General features: G+C 36.5%; 1 protein-coding gene across 3 annotated transcripts in view; it reads right to left on the reverse strand.

Moving 5' to 3' along the window:
* Positions 1 to 1,829: 1,829 nt before the first annotated feature.
* MIB1 (MIB E3 ubiquitin protein ligase 1) overlaps positions 1,830 to 16,985 on the reverse strand; it is a 101,249-nt gene continuing 86,093 nt past the window's right edge. Inside the window, exons 19-21 of one of the 3 annotated variants that reach the window (XM_084620434.1) lie at positions 15,176 to 15,289; positions 13,706 to 13,806; positions 1,830 to 6,571 (exon numbers count right to left, since the gene is read on the reverse strand). In XM_084620434.1, the coding sequence (XP_084476560.1) occupies positions 6,431 to 6,571; positions 13,706 to 13,806; positions 15,176 to 15,289 (356 nt within the window). In that variant the 3' untranslated portion in view covers positions 1,830 to 6,430. Of the gene's footprint in view, positions 6,572 to 10,001; positions 10,256 to 13,705; positions 13,807 to 15,175; positions 15,290 to 16,985 lie in introns of those variants that run through there. The other 2 variants (XM_084620436.1, XM_084620435.1) reach the window with 2 other exon arrangements.

A 16,985-nucleotide genomic window follows, 5' to 3' on the forward strand; every position in this document is an offset into this window, starting at 1 on the left:
TAAGATTTCTGATTTTCAAGAACGCTGTAATCAAATGAGCAGAAATGAGCTGCCTCTCCCTTTCTCATAACCTCTAACAACCTCTAATAGGTGTTAGTTCAGTGCAACAAGTGTAAGTCAAAGCTTGTTTAAAAAAAGTCAGAATGAGACTCATTATATCATAAGTTTTATTAACAATACGGTACAATAGCATTTGTTTTGAAAAGCTTAGGTCTTGCTAAGCAGTTTTAATCAATGCAATTATGTAAAGCTATTTGCAGTACAGAAATCAACTACATTCACACACACACAACTTGAATTTAATCCAGTCAACAGTCATATCAAATCTACAATTTACCAAAAATACAAAGTTGATTTTCTAATAAGAGCAAAAAATGTTGTTGTGGTTCAGTAAAACCCATTTCTACTACAGAATAAGTTGCATCCATCACTAAGCTTGGGACAAAGAAAATACTTTCTAGGAGCCCAGAGTAAGACTTACACTTTCGTAACTATGAAATGTCATGCAAACTTGTTTATAAAAAGATTTGCTAGGTCTGAATTATTAAGCTAATTTTTGCGAGAAGTTGGTTTATAAAATGATTCTCCTTTCATACTAAAAATGTTATTATGTAGAATTTTCTATCCACCCTCTCCCCCAACAGCTATTTGTCTGATTTGGAATACCATCCTCAGGCCCTATCACAATTGCTCTATTGGTGTAGTTATCATAAACAAGACTTAACAAAAGCATAACAAAAGTTAAATCTGCTAACTTTCCTTTACAGAAAGACAAATAAATGGCATAAATGCAACACGTATGCTACATATACATTTATGCTGCATAAACCCAGTTTGTAGATTCATATGTACTTCCATTCTGTAAAGGATCTATGGCTGCTGCCAATTCAATTGTTCTATCAAGGCCACTATACAACCATTAAACCTCTAATATTCTCCAAGATGCACTGAAGAACATTTATGAATGTGTTTAAGTTGTTAAAAAGCCCTCATACTTACTGCAGCTATAGCTATAAAAATGGCACACAATAGAACTTTATAGACAACAGTATTTTACTCAGTGAACAAAACACATTCTGCATTGTAAAAGGAAAATAGTATATGAATTCCAGCAACTTAGGGAAGGGAAACAGGAATGTACAGTACTATGGGGAATGATACATTCCTCCTGTACATTATTTATACAGTCAGCAATAATCCTTTATGTCACATCTAGTCAGGCACCAAAACTGATGTATCAAAACTAAATTGTAGTGTTTAAGAAAACTCCCACTCCTTTCTAAAGGTAAAGAACAATTACTGTAGAACTGAACACTTTGACAGAAAAAAGGCAGAGTTACTAAAAGTAACATTGTAGTGGTCTGTAAGAACTTCATAACACAAGTTATGGTCCAGGCTCTACACAATTCACCAGCAACTACTAACAAAGCAAAATGTAACTTTTGACATTTGCAATATTGTAGAGAAGCTCAGCAAAACCAACAACTCAAAGTAACTTTCTCAAACAATTTAGTGTTTACACTAGCCATAAATTGTAAGTAATACTGTTATAAATAAGTAGGGCATACCTTAGTAAAACTCCATCTCTAGGTAATATCTACACAGTATCAGTGAATATTCTTATCACAACATAAAGGCAATATCAAATCAGATTCTTTTTAAAAAGCTAGTTTCACAAATCTTTAGAACAAGATTAAAAACATTTTAAAGACTATGTTAACAAGGCACACAATTTTTCTATATTCCAATTTGGCCAAAGTTTATAGTTAAACTAGTTTTTGAAGGAATTTTCACATTTACAAAGTAACTTGTGTTTATTACCTTTCCAATTTATTTTTTTTTGGGGGGGGGGGATACCTATTCTTTCTTAAATGGGATTTTGTCCTCATCTAGAACTACTTAACTAGTATTTTAACAAAACATGAAAGTATGTAGCAGTGACTCAGATCCTGCAAAGTGCCAAATGCCTTGAATGTAGAGCAGGAGATATTCAATATATTTAAGCAATGGGCCTGAAAAGTCATGGTACATAATTGGGGGGAAAAAGCTGGAAAGTTAAGTGATTAAGTTCTGACATCTTTAAGCTATTTAGCTTATTGTACAGACCCCTCAAATTTAAAATTAAGGTCTCTTCATAGTTCCTTTACAATACTATTGTGTATAGCAGCCATCTCTAATTTAATCTGATTACCATACAGAAAGGAAAGCTGTTCAAGCAAACTTTTGAACACCCAAATAATAAAAAACTTTTGCACTCAAATAATAAACTATAATGTAGATATCTTCTTGACTGTGTAACAAGAATACATTGAAGTTCCTCCAACCAATTGCATTTCCCAAACAACTCTTAATATTGGGGCATTGTTCTAAGAATAAGAAAAGTGATATCTGAAATTCTCAAACACGTACATTAAATCCAATTGTCTGTTTACTGATTCTTTTTTCTTTTATCGAGTACTTGTTCCCGGTTTCAGTAAAATCTGTACAGTGATTCACTCACAGACATACACTGACCCATCCTCATCTTTCCCTACTTGCCATGACCCCCACCTATCTTCTGAGCCTATGATTGTTTTAAAACAGGAAAAAAAATAAAAGGTATCATATAGAAGTATGCAAGCCTTTCAGACAATATCAGGCTGCAGACATACTGTTGCTAAGTAATGTGAATATACTGTATAAATATGGTCTGATACAGCTGGTTTCTTCAAAGCTACCTAAATCTTTAGCTTTAACATACATCACAATCTGAAGAGATAGTGTACAAGTCTAAACATCTATTTACATATGCTACAATGTTTTGGCAAACATTTCTTAAAATCAATTAAAAATCATATTGAAAGTACGATATCTGACTTCATAATGTCAATTGGGATAAACTCTCACCTGTAAACAGAATGCCAATACTAGCACCTTAAACAATAAGTGCTACAAAGTTAAACTGCTTAATTACTTATTTTAAAAAAGCAGTTGTCTAATTAAACTATTTGGCTTGACTTTGTGATAATATCCAGTTAAATTTTTGACATGGAATCATGCATGCAACACTGCTCAACCAAGTTGAATACAAAAAAAGAAATATATAGTGAGAGGTCTGAATGTGTTGATGGGGACAAACCAGGGACCATGGTGTGGAAAGGACAGCTCTTGGAGCAGCACCTTTATTCACTTTATTTATATACATAGCCATAGATTTTATATATTTATGTCTTACAGCAGCTATAGTTTTGTAGCTGAGGAACTGTTGAAAAATATAAAGCCCACTGTGAACTGAACTCCTCTATCACCTACACACCTGACATCCGACTGAACTCCTCTATCACCTGACATCTGTGCTCTCCACAGATGAAGTACGCTCAGCATTTTTCTACCGGTTTTCTCCCCTGGATGCCTTGATTTAGTCCTTTAGGAAAATACTTAATGCCCAGTTAAATTCGGTTCAAGTATTAGTTGCATCATCAGATGGTAACACAGGATCAAATTAATTCAGACAACCTGAAAAGATCAGACACAAAAGACATGATCGAGGGTGAAATCCTGGTTCCAATGAAATGAGAACACCCACTACTGTAGTAGAGACAAGATTTAATTCAGACTATTTAAACAGCTGAACATTGCATGAAAAAATAGGATCTTACCACTGGCTTGTTCCAATGCTGAATGCAAACAAAACCCCAGCACAATTTACTTAAGTATTATAAAAATATCGACTGCTATGTAGTAAGTAGTGCACTGAGCTACCATAATGGGGTTTTGAGTGAGAACTGCATTTACCAAGAGATCGTGCAGAAGTGGTGATTAACTGTTAATTAAGTACTTTGTACTGAGCCTTTATGGAGAGGCCTTTCTGAATAATTTAAGTACGAAACAGTGCTCAAAATGATTCTGCCCCGGGTTAAAGAAAACCATGTCAGAGACCTAAAACAAGAGAATGAAATTCATAGCAAGGGGTTCAGTGTTGCTCTGTATTAGACAGAACCAGTTCTTCTGGAGAAGGGCCAACAGGGGGACAAGAAGCCAAAGGGTCCTGCTGTGCAACACCAACCACAGAAGCCAGGTGACCCTTATGTCAAGGGAGAAAAAAATCTGCAATGTATGCAGCATGGGCTACCACACCATTTCCCCAAAAACGTTGGAAAAATCATACCAGAATTATTCTGATTACACAAGAACACAGAATGTAAGAATTCTCTCAGACTGGAATTCAGAAACCTCAGCTAACCAGGCTGCAACTCCAAAAGTATATAAAATTCCTAGAGCTAAAGCAATTAAACCAGTTGTGGGACTGCTAAACTGAGGACAAGATTTACTGACAACCAAAGATTTTATTTAGAAGCTACTGGGATCTGCCTATTTTAGAATAGGGACTCAAAGCACCAGGCAAAGCAGAAAGCTTTGTAGATGACCAAACACAGAGTGAGATATGATATATATATATGACTGCTGGAACATCAGAACAAAGAATACTGGATTGGATTGAGTTAAAAAGAGCAAGAAACATCTCTACCTGTTGGATCAGAAATTTTGGGGCATGGACTGTTTTGTCAGCTAATGCATTATGTATTGATTTTCTAAGAAACCACTGTAGAGTTTCCTTCTACCATACAGGTGTTCTAACTACATGATCAACACTTAAAAAGCATTGATAAATTCTTCTGAGATTTTGGCTGAAGTGTGCAGAATTCCAAAGATCAACACAAGCTTATCACACACTTCAGAAGATCATGCATTGTGTAAGCACGTGATTTTCCAGGTGAAGAATGCTGACTATGAATCACTTCATTCTCACCTGGATCTTCCCCAGACCAATTCCCACTTTCATGTCCCTGCCATGTGTAACAGGAGTTAAATGAAGGAGACCAGTGTTAGCTGCAAGTAAGGCACCTAACTGAATCCACTGTGTATTTCACAATCCTTGAAAGAAATTGTCCAAATCAAGGCTAAAAGACAACAAGCACTGATTTCATATTCTATTCAATCAGTAATTCAGGTAACTGCTGAATTGCTTTTATATGCCATCATTTGGCTGTAAGAGCTCCAAATTTAACTCCTTTCCTGAAATCCTGACTGCAGTCCCACCATCAAAGCCTGAAGAACATTTGGATTGTGCTCTTACTCATGTTTTGGAGCTGCTGGTAGTAGTCAAAAAGCCAAGAGCATCTATAAGTGCAATACAAATCCTAGCTAACTCCGACAACCAGTTTCAAGTAACCTATCCATGTGTCAGGAAACCCACTGACTTATCACCACTCCCTTGCTTAATATTAGCTATTAAATGGTCACTGCTGGGATTTGAAATTAATACTCCATTGAGATGAATGGGCAATATATAGTTTACCTCCTTTGCTGTTACTATTGTTTCCCTATATTTATTCTGTAAGACTGGTTTAATAGAAGACCATACTGATTTATGTAAAAAATGCATAGTCCGCAACAGAAAAGATGATTTAAAGAACAGTTGATTTCTACAGAATCCAAAGGAAAAATATATCACCCAGTTTCCTTAGATCATGAGACCCATAATTTCCCTACTCTCTGGTTATACACTTGTTCCCCAAATATTTTAATCAACTACACTCTTTAGGTGTGAAATTGATAACTGATCTACACTTATTTTTCAAATACCTTGTAAAGAAAAACAATCAGTACTCTCCACTCACAATTCTATATATTAGTTTTTTTTGTTGACAGGATTAAGAAGTTCCTTATTTAGTTTAATTTGATTCTGTCAGACTGAAGTACAGGTTTGGGGGCATAACATTCCTAAAGCAAACTTGTGTTTCTTTCCACTGACATTCTCCTCTAAACCCACACTGAGCACGTAGGGCACATTACAGTCAAAGTTATCCACGTGGTTATATTTTGATGTCATCTTATAGGAATGGTATGGTCCTGAATACTACTTGGATATATTGTGCTGATTTTGCATTACTGTACCTTTCAAGACAATAGTACTATGAGGCATAACTTTCTCTGTCATTTGACAATTAAGCAGACGCTAAAGAGGTGTCAAACTTGAGCTAAAAAAATAAATATGTGAAAGCAACTGGCAGTACAAAATCTACATTACTTGATGGCTGATATTAAAGTCCATACATACATATAAAAACTTTAAAGATACCAAAACAGAAAATCAGGATTGTCCCTTTACACTTGGTGCTTTAATGGGGTGGGGAGGGGAAAGACTTGCTTTATTAAGTTAGCCTTATCTTAGCTGTCTCTTGATAGTACAACTAAAAGTTGACTGTTCAAATACTGTTTTCTTTTCTGGTGTGTTTAGTCTTTAAGCAATTACAACATAGCACATATGTATTGCAGTATTAGAAATGTTTTCATTAGAACCTTAAACTGCCTTTCAAACTTACAGAGATTTGATGACCAAAATGTACTGACAATTTGATAAGCTACAGATGATACTTGGTTTTATTGTTTAATACAAAAGGATTCTTCGTTCTATAGCCTTGCGGCATATAGGGCATTCACTCATTCGGTCTCCACAAAGCTGACATGTTCCGTGGCCACAGAGAAAGATCATATTCTTCAGACGATCCAAACAAACCGGGCACATGGTCTGTAAAAGATTTTGACAAGTTAGGTAGGGGAGAGCAATGGTGAGAAAAAAGTATCAAGTATGCATTCTATTAATTGTAGAAAATTTAATATATGCAACTGTTGAGTGAACAGAGATCACTGCGATAGAGAAACCAAGCCACAGAATGACAACAGATTCAATAACCTGCCTTTTGACATTAAATACAAAATAGAAAATTCACTATTTAATTTAATCCTCAGTTTAAAATATGTTTCATGAAGGGATAACAAGTGAATTTTTTCAACTCCTCCACCACAAAATGAGAAAACCAACCCCACAGTAGCTTTCTACACAAATCTGATGGCATCATTTAAATTCACAGCAGAGTAAATAAGCAATTTTCAGCTGCATCCCCCTTTGGTTTCCTTTATACAATATTAAGGAAACAGGGAAATCTACCAAGCACAGACATTTATGTATGTAATTCAATGAACAAATTATTTACCACCCATGCCTCAAATTTCTACCTACTCATTTACCTCTCTCTCTCTCTCTCTCTCTCACACACACACACACACACACACACGCACCCCAAACACCTCTTGGACCCAGAAATAGTATGAATATGGTTTAAACACCATAGATGTGAACTGACTTTCAATTTTCTTCTTGGAAGTAATTTGCTCACTGATTTGGAATCTTAAGTAACTCAATATTTTCAGAAGCTTTACCAACAACAGGTAAGGTACCAGCTTTTTGAAGAAAAGGAACTGGTGTACTCCAATGTATGCTTTAATTCTGTACTTTCAATGTTACTTGTAAAGGAATAATCATTACTTGCATAGGACCATATCCTGCATGTGTTCTGTTTTTTAGAAATACAGATAACATCTGTGAAAATGTAATGTTTCAATGGAGGGCTGCTCAACTTATCTGAGCTTTTTACCCCTAACTCAGATCCACACAGCAACCCTTTAAAACCAGTTTTTACTATTGAACATAAAGTGAGACCAATACCCAAAAGGATCTCTTACAACTGTTCACCATGAAAGTTTGTCCCTTAGAGAACCATCCTTGACTGTGCCTGCAGTGTCCTCCACCTATATCATATGCAAAAATTCAACTACAAGGCACGTTTGTTCCTTCACCATAATCACATTAAAGTTTAATTTATAAATGGTTTATAAAGGGGTAATATATAAATAGATTTTTAATAAATAATCGATCGTTACAGATTGTTAGATCAACAGGTTGCTTATAACCACAACTTGTGTCTACTGAGGAGTTTCTACTCATGTTCTTAAACTGACATCTATAGTGTACTTATAACCACCTGAGACACATACTAATGTCTGTAACATGCTTATAACTGAACAGATGTTGTAAACCCTTTATAAACCATGTATAATTGGACCCTTATTAACTGTGGCCCACATTTCAAATACAAATTTATTTCACCATCACCTTGCACTTGTGCACTGTTTTTTCTGATCTACTCTTTAAATCACTGCAGGTTTACCAAAGTAGTGTTACACCAGGGAAAGGTGTACATATCCAGAGTAGTGTCCACACAATGAAATGTAAAATTTAAGGCATGCCTTCTATGCAATCAACTAAATGCAGGGACAAACATTGTTTAGTAAACTCCTGGTTATCACGGCTCATGACTTCAACATGTTTACACAGAGTTTAAAATCAGAATTTGGCCAATTATCTCTTATTTCAATCCGTGTGAAATCACCGTATCTAAGGAGCTGCCAGAAGGTATCTTCTGGGTAGAGCTACAATGAAGTAAGAAACCTGTGGCATAGCCAGGACTGGCCTGGGTCAGTGAATTCAGACTCGCTGGGCTAAAAATTACAGTGTAGGGCTCAGACTGGAACCCAGGCTCTGAAACCCTCTGGTAGGTCTCAGTGTCCAGGTCCCAGCCCAAACCCAAACACCTAACTGCAGTTTTTTAGCCCTGCAGCCCCAGCCTAATGAGCAATGAGACCTGAGCTCTGAGATTCATGCCAGAGGTTTTTTATTGCAGTGTTGACACATCCTCTGCCAGATAAGACCTTGAACTTTTTGAATGAATTTGCAATTATAAAAAATTATACATTCTCAACAAGCATATTTCATATTCAAATGTTGTCAGGGATAGTATGGCATCACCATATCTATTCATGATTTTCAATAATTCAAAATGTATGTAATTTTCTTCCACTAAAGCACGGCAAGGGACTGATTGTAAATCAGTCCATCCACCCTCTTCCTCACCCAAGCCAAATCCTCACCTGGTACAACTAAGTATCATTCTTATAATTAATAGTATTGTAAAATCCGAAGTATGGGGAAATTCTTCATTAATTACTTATTAACATGAAATAGCTTTCCTGTGGTGACGGTACATAATTTAATAGTCCTAAAGTATCCCTTTTAGAAGGGATACAGGGTGTAAACCCTAAATTTCATCTTGCAAGAACAGAATTCAAGTCCTTCTCACTGTATGTTCTTTACCCCTATAGTTTGCTTTGGGGTCTGACTATATATCTTACAATTAGAACAAAAAATCTGTTTCTCTCCAATATACTACAGAGTAATTTGCAAATATATATGCACATCATAGGACTCTATAAAAGTGCATTCAGCCTAAGCAATGGGGGTAAAAATTTTGTTTTATTTTGTTTACTCATTTCATTGCCGCACACAATTTAGAAGAAATTCCCTGGTGGTATCTCAAATCAGAAAATAGGTCTTTCTTCAATTGTATGGCAGCACGAGCAGATCATCCAGATTCTTCCTGCTTATCATAAAAACGGTGAATATTTATTGTAGAGACCAGTTTCGTTTCAGTGTCATACATGGTTTAGTTTATTTACCTTTACATGGCAGCAGCTTTAAGTAACTTTGCACAGAACAATCAACCTACCTGCCTGCTCTCCAACTGTACTCTAGTTACATGACTATCGGTGACTTACACCCTGCTTTGTAACAAGAACAACAGCAAACAAATGGCAGATATTTTGACTATACTTTTAATTTGGCCTCATGCTTTGGCACCAAAATTCGATGTCTATCACCTCAACCCTATATGAATAAATTAGCTGGAGATCTTTTGGGGGAAACAAATGAAAATTCTGTGCCTGGAGAAAGTATTTGATTTCTTTTTATATATTATGTATTCTTGCTTCTGAAATACCACCATAAAGGCACCCAGTCAGTTCTAATCAGGTGTAATCCAGAGACAGAGTTAAGATAGTATGGAAAGGTCTTAGCAATAACATGAGATTGTCACTCAGGTATGATATTGCAAATAAGTCAATTTTAGCAGAAGATTTTAGTTTTTGTCTGATATGGGTGTCATATTAGAACCTATAACAATCTTTTATTACTGATGACAGTATGTTTCCAGGCACAAGATACAGGTGCACAGTGACATTACAAAACTTTAATTTTAAATAAAAAGAAATGACATACGTATGGTGAAGGAACATATATAAGGTATTTATTACAGACAGATGAGGGTGATTACGTATGAAATGTGGTGGCGGGAACTGCAATCACAGTCAAAGATGGTTCACATTCAGGGAATCCCTGAAGAATGATGTGGTCATCGTGTGTGGACTTTGCTGACATCAGGCCTCGCTTCTGCTTGGCACCAGAAATTGTTTTAAAAGGTTGCTGCACTAATGTATTAGATTATCATTGAAGACATGAGTTGAAACGTAGGTATACCTGCTGAAAAGAACAAATAAGAAGTTTTAAGAACACACGAATACTGAATGTCACATTAGGAGTGCAGCTTTAAAGCAGAAAATGAAAAAAAATGTTTAAAATGGAACTCTGGGTATAACTTTAGGCACATATTTAAGGTACAACTGAAGAATCTTTTTTTATGAAAAATAGCAATTAACTAGAATCCGCCACCCATTAGCCCCTCTCACAACAGTATACAGAAAAGTCACCTAGAAGACAAATTAAAAGATTCCAAACAAGACAGGTTCAGCCAGTTCCCTAAGAAACAAATTACAATTTCAGACAAGCTAGATTTCAAGCAGAATCATTTCAACAAAGTAACTACTTGACATGGCAGTCAATTAGGATACGGTCAAAAACATCCTGCTGAGGAGCAAAGAGAATAGTTAAGTGACCATATTTTAATATCAGCCTAAAAATAGAGTACTGGGCAGTAAATGTACTGCAAAAATCCAGGCAACAGAGAATATTAAAAATTAAGAAGATTTTATTTTTGTTAAACACTGTCAACTTTTTGATGACCAGAAAAGTAGAAAATCAACCCAACAAAATAAGACACTGTTCTACTCTCACTGATAAATGCATCTGAACTTCCTGTTGATGTAAAATCTTTTCTCAAGATGTGTGAAAAGAAATACAGAGGATGGTAGGGACTAATGTGTGTTTTGGAATACCGCTTCTGAATACAATATTTGAAGTAAAAAACTGAGATATAATCACCGAAGGGGAAATTTTTAAAAAAAATTGAACAGTTGTGCTCACACCAGTACACACATCTATTCATTGCTGGAATCAACTCACATTAGTTTAAATAAAGCATTTAAATTTCTGCAGAAATATTTTTATAACCTTAAGCTCTGTAGAAGAGTTTTCATGGTTTTTTGTTTTTTTTTTACACTTCCAATTAAACAGATTTTTGAATTTAAACTTCACATTTGTAATTTGGAACACTTTACTGCTCAAGAACCAGAAAGTAAAAACAAACTAAATGTATTCTTACTGTCCAAAATGAATGAAATTAAAAAGAAAAATAATCAGCAGATTTTTGAAAACATTTTCAGAGTTAATAGCCTCAAATGTTATTGGTGAGAAAGAAGTATAGTTTTTTAGTCTACCTGTCCTTATACAGACAGAGATTAGGTTGGAAACTGCTTTGAGTTGAACAAAGATTTTCAATAATGAGGGTCTCAGCCAGTTGCCAGGGTGAGGGTAACAATTATTGATAGGTTTGTCTCTGAGGTTAACTGTGGTGGGATGGTGTCCCACCCCCATGCCAGATTGGGCTTCAACAGGCCAGAGCGGCTGCGCAAGGCGGCAGCCGATCAGGGAGGGCCTGTTAAAGAGCTAATCAGGGGTAGGCTAGGCCCTATATAAAGGCTGCCCAGGAAGGGAGCAGGTGGTCTCTCCCAGGCCTTCAGAGGGTGAAGGTCTCTCTCCTGCGCGAGGAGACTAGCACCAGGGACAGTGCAGTGCTGGGCAGGCAGGGGGAGCAGAAGGGAACTCCCGCCCGGTACCTGCCGGGCTGTGGGCCCTGAGAAAAAGGGCCTAGTCAGTGCAAAGGGGCCGAAGGGGAAACGGCCCAGGAAGAGAGACGGACAAAGGGAGAGAAGGAGGGCAGGCAGGAAGGCTGCCACCAAATGGTCCCTGGGTTGGGACCCAGAGTAGAGGGCAGGCCTGGGTCCCCCCTTCCCCCTTGCACTTCCACCTGGCTGTTAGGAGTGGCCATCACAGATTGCACTGGACCCCTGCCAAAAGGGGTCAGACTTTGGGGTGTGGTTGGCCATTGTGGCTGGGGTGAAGAGAAGGACTGCTGATAACACCAAACCCCCGGAAGGGAGTGAGACCAGAGCAGTGGGCACTGCCAGAGGGGAGCGTCCTGAAGAGGACGCCGCAAGCTGGGAGCAACGTGGGTCGAGACTCCAATCTAGGGTCAGAGACAGACAGGACACCACCAGCAGAGGGTGCTCCGCATGAACTGAGCTAATTTCCAGAGTGAACAGCAGGAGGCGCTGTGGTGGTGAGTCCCAACCCCGTCACATTAACATATGACAGTACATCAGGTCTCAAATTTTCAAAGGCATTTACAGATGTGGCCCAGAACTAGGTGATTCAAAATCTTCTCTCTGAACTTTCAGGTAGGGCTGTCTGGATTAGCTCAGATACCAGCCATCTTTGAAGCATTATACACTACTCTAAATCCACAAGAGATAAAAAGACAATTTAAATGTGAATTAAGTTCTCATCAGTCTCTTCTATTCACCAAAACATTTCAACTGTGACAAATGTAGGACAGTACATCTTTAAAGGTAAATCTCCACTGCTGCTGAGCATGCTTCCCAGCAAAGGTATATAGACATACAAAAATTGCAGTGTAGCTGAAGGCGGGCAATGGTTCAGGACACATAATGTTGCATGATCCCAACAGACAGGAAGAAAAACAATTTTTGGGAGGGACTTTAAAGGGAGAGAAGGGGGAAAAATTTAATAATTCACCACACAAAATATTTGTTCTCCATGTTAATAAATATTTAATCTATTCTGTACAAAATATTAACACCTGGAGTTAAGAGATTTTTGGCTTTTGCATATTACAGAAGACAAAGAGAATAGTTGTTGCTTGTCTGAATCATTTCACATTAAGTAATTTAAAAAACAAGATTGGGGTTGTAGGTCACTATTTTAGCACTATTTAACACTTGCAAAGACATCCATATTTAATTTTTCTTTTGAAAGGCTAAATCTATCCAAGATTTTTATAATTTTCCTCCTTTTCCAAGCACAGAATTTAAAAAGCCTTATATTTAAGATATTGTAAAATCTATGTAATAAAAGATTTATAATTACTGCATCTCAAAATTATGTATGCAATGTTTTACACCTATCAATATTTCATATTGTAGCCATATATAAATATAATTCTCATTTGAGCATGCTAATGCATTGGGACTGCACATCCCCCCTAACTGCCAACTTGTGTTCAAAAGTGGTTTGTTACTGAATAGGCAGGCTCACAACTCCTGCATCAGCTCAGTGCGTACAGTTTTGTGAAGAAAAATGCCCATATTTAATGAAGTTCTTTGAAAAAAATATCTTCACTGTACATCGTTATGAGATCAAAAGATAGAGTTAATATTCCTTGCCTCCCTTCATTCCTATATTTATTGTTTGGGTCACATATGCCCGTTCAGTTACACTAAAATAGGTGGGTCAAGAAATGAAATGTCATTAAGAACACTGTATGCATAAAGTCAGATAAGTCACAAAAAACCTTTAGCCACACTAGAGCTCATCTTTACTTCATAGAACAAAAATGACTTTGATTTGAATTTGATTTGAATTGATTTGAATCAAAAAATAAGAACTGAAGAGTTTAAACAGATTTCCCTTATTTTGTTTTGGTGTTCAATATAAAGGAACATGTGGCACTTTTACCTGTTCCTTTATGTCTTGTAACTGCTGCTGCAGCTTCTGTACATCTGCATTGACATTGGTGTTGTCCTTGTCTTTCTGTAAAACTGGAATGTTTCCACTTGCTAAAATGCAGAGGAGAGTAATATTAAAAGCCTAGAACACGTTATGCAGCACTTACAACATAAAGAATAATTACTTTTGTCTGCTAATCACAAAAATACTATTTCCATTTATCTGAATTATTGAAGCATTATTTCTAACAAATATATTTTGATAATCAAATTATATTTATTATGACTCACTAGAATTCCATTCCTGAACTAAAAGAATTTACTGGGAAGCTTTAATTACAGTTTTTGACAAATATTTCCCTCACTGTGGCAGTTAAAATGCTAGCAACTACCTGGAGCCCCGTCTATATGAATGCCTTCATGGTTGCTAACCACAAGTGATGCTCCACTGGTGAAAATTCTTGGGCAAAAAATCCTAGTGTCTATTGCTACATTGTTTGGTAATTCCAGACTGGGACTGAATCAATACTGCTAAAAATATCATGCAAATATTTGTCCAAATTGTTGAAAAAACTTGGTTTGGCTATGTTTCCACTTATTTCATATTCACTTTGTGAATGTTCAGGAATCAAGTTTACTGACAGAAACAGCAAGTTTAAAGTGGAAAGTTTCAAAAGGCAAATTTTGAATTTTTAAACTTGAATGTTCACATTGGAAATGTGATTCTGAGTTATACTCATCCCGTCAGGGATCAAATATATCATGTAGCTATTCCAATTTAAATTAACCAACAGCTCAAATTTCAAGTATAAAATGAACCACACACAGACACACACTACAAAAAATTATTCATGTAACTTGAAATAACTCAGAACAATTTAATAAATTCAAGAAAATTATAAACTGTTTAAGAATTAGTCAAACAGAAAAAGGCAGAACTCACTGAATAATTCTGACATCACAAATTATTTGGCCAGTTTTATTCTAGACAAAATGTTCTATTTCCCACTTCTACTGGGACTCCTCTAATTAGTCAAAGAGGCCAAGAAGTCAAGCTAAAATTTGTAATTCGTGTGGGGCCATGTGCGTAAGTTTATTTGTGTATTTCAATTATATTCACTGGCAATTCTTAGACTTTGCTCCATGTGTCACATGGCTATAATGCCATGAAGTTCTGGAAGTTAAAGAGAAGGGTTCAAATCATCACTGACATATATACACACTTACAATGTTTCAGCTTCTGGTATCATGCTTGTTGGATATTGAAACAGCCCTTTTCAGACATGGTCTATGCTACAACAGCATCTACCACTATCCCATATAGTGAGTACAAACAGTAGGTGGAAGGCTGACACAAAACTACTTTCTTTAAAACTTTTCTTCAAACGGATGATGTGAGGGATATATGGTCAATCCCCCTTTTTTTTTTTTCCCAATGAAAGGAGAATGGAAGTATTAGAGAAAAAAGAAAAACACTCACAAATGTCATCAGTGGTATCTTCTGTACCTTTCCCTCCGCAACACATAATGAAAGGCACTCTCCGCTCAACCACTGCCCGGCACTGCACACACTTCTTCATCAGGCTTGCACAGTCTGGGAAAAGCAGACAATTTACTCTCAGTAGCCTGCTAGTCTCTTTATTCTTGTTTCTGCGATTCTATCCATGAGTTTAATCAGTTCGTTTCATTCTATCCACAAATATACTACAAAAAATGACAATGTGTAGTTACAACACCAATAGCTGTGTTTGCAAAAAAATAATGTAAAAATAAGCACAAAGCCTATTCAAAAGTTAGTTAGGACCCAAAGAATCTATAAACAATACACTGCATGTGACCTACAAAAATTCATATTGTTTGTCTTTTTTTATTTTAGTGCATTTTGAAAGAATAGATTTTTTTTCTGCAAGCAAACTTACTCTTTCAAGAGCAAGAAATCCACAATTTGGAATAAATACCACCTCATCTTTAATTACCTCTATTTTACAATGGTACTGCAGAATTTAAATGTAAGATCATGTGCATTTCTGAGATTTTTGATAATCATGGTGAAAATTAATGACAGACTGGCAGTTTTTACTTCAGCTGCTTTCGTGACCTTATTAACAGTACTGGAATATTTTTTCTATTTTCCACTTAACCTTTTTAAAAAGCTATACCAAAGAAAGTGTATGAATGGGAAAACACCTACTTTCTCCCTCTATCTAAAAATATCCCTTGATTCACTTACATCCAATGGGCAAATGGGTATCAGTAATTACTACAAAAAAGATCAAACCCTTTGAAGGGTAAATCTGTATCTTTTGCTTACATTACAGGAGAAAGGCTGGAATTCTATAAGAAGAGAATGATGTCACATGATTGCAGCAACACTGTACTGGGACCCAATGTAAGAGTTGTAAACAGTTCTCAGTGAGTGCTGGGGCACACATTAACCCTCTCGCTCAGCAGACTTACTTTCCTTCCTCAAATGCGACAGGAAATAATCTGAAAAAACTTTTCCATGTTTAGAACCTTCACTTCCTAATACAAAGCAGATATTGGCAATATGCACTTCAATGATCACACCTTTCACCATGGTAATCTATCTTCTTGCTATTCACCTCCTGGGGAATTAACCGAAAAGCTCTCTTCCCCCACCCATGCTCTCTCCACTGCACACATTGCAAAGAGTCTGGAGCTGGATGCCTGTGAAGGTAGTGAATATGTCAGACCTGAGTCACATCAATGCAGTAGAGATAATGCCAGATTTCCTGAGCAAGATCAATTAAGCCACTGTTTATGGGGAGGACTAACTTCCCTCTCTTATGTAACTCCATAATGTCAACAAATAAATATTCTATAGACAACTGACCATCAGCAAAGCCACAGCAAGATGTCCCAAAAATTCTTGAAAGTTCTGGTGACAAAATGATCACTACATCCTCATCTTATTAAACAAAGGGGGGAAAGTTTCTGGAGGCTCCTTAAGTGTTTTCTTTCTCCTCATCAGTTTCTGTACCATACACATCACATCAGAGTGATCTGTGTGGCAGCAGATTCTCTTTGCAAACATGCTCCATTCTAAATCTTTGGGGGAAAGACAGGTCTTGCTGGAATCTTTGTATGTGGTGTTAATGGAAGGTTTAGTCATAAATGTCTTTTAAAAAATTGTTTGGTTTCTATACCAATTAAAGTTTAATTATATTTACACCGCTAGATGCCCTCACAAAACTGTCAAAGGAATCACATGTGTTCTAAAGATCTCAAAAAAAAAAAAAAATGAATGCTAATTTATTTACAGAAATGTA

This window comes from Lepidochelys olivacea (assembly GCF_965140295.1).
Source record: "Lepidochelys olivacea isolate rLepOli2 genome assembly, chromosome: 2".
Taxonomy (NCBI): Eukaryota; Metazoa; Chordata; order Testudines; family Cheloniidae; genus Lepidochelys; species Lepidochelys olivacea.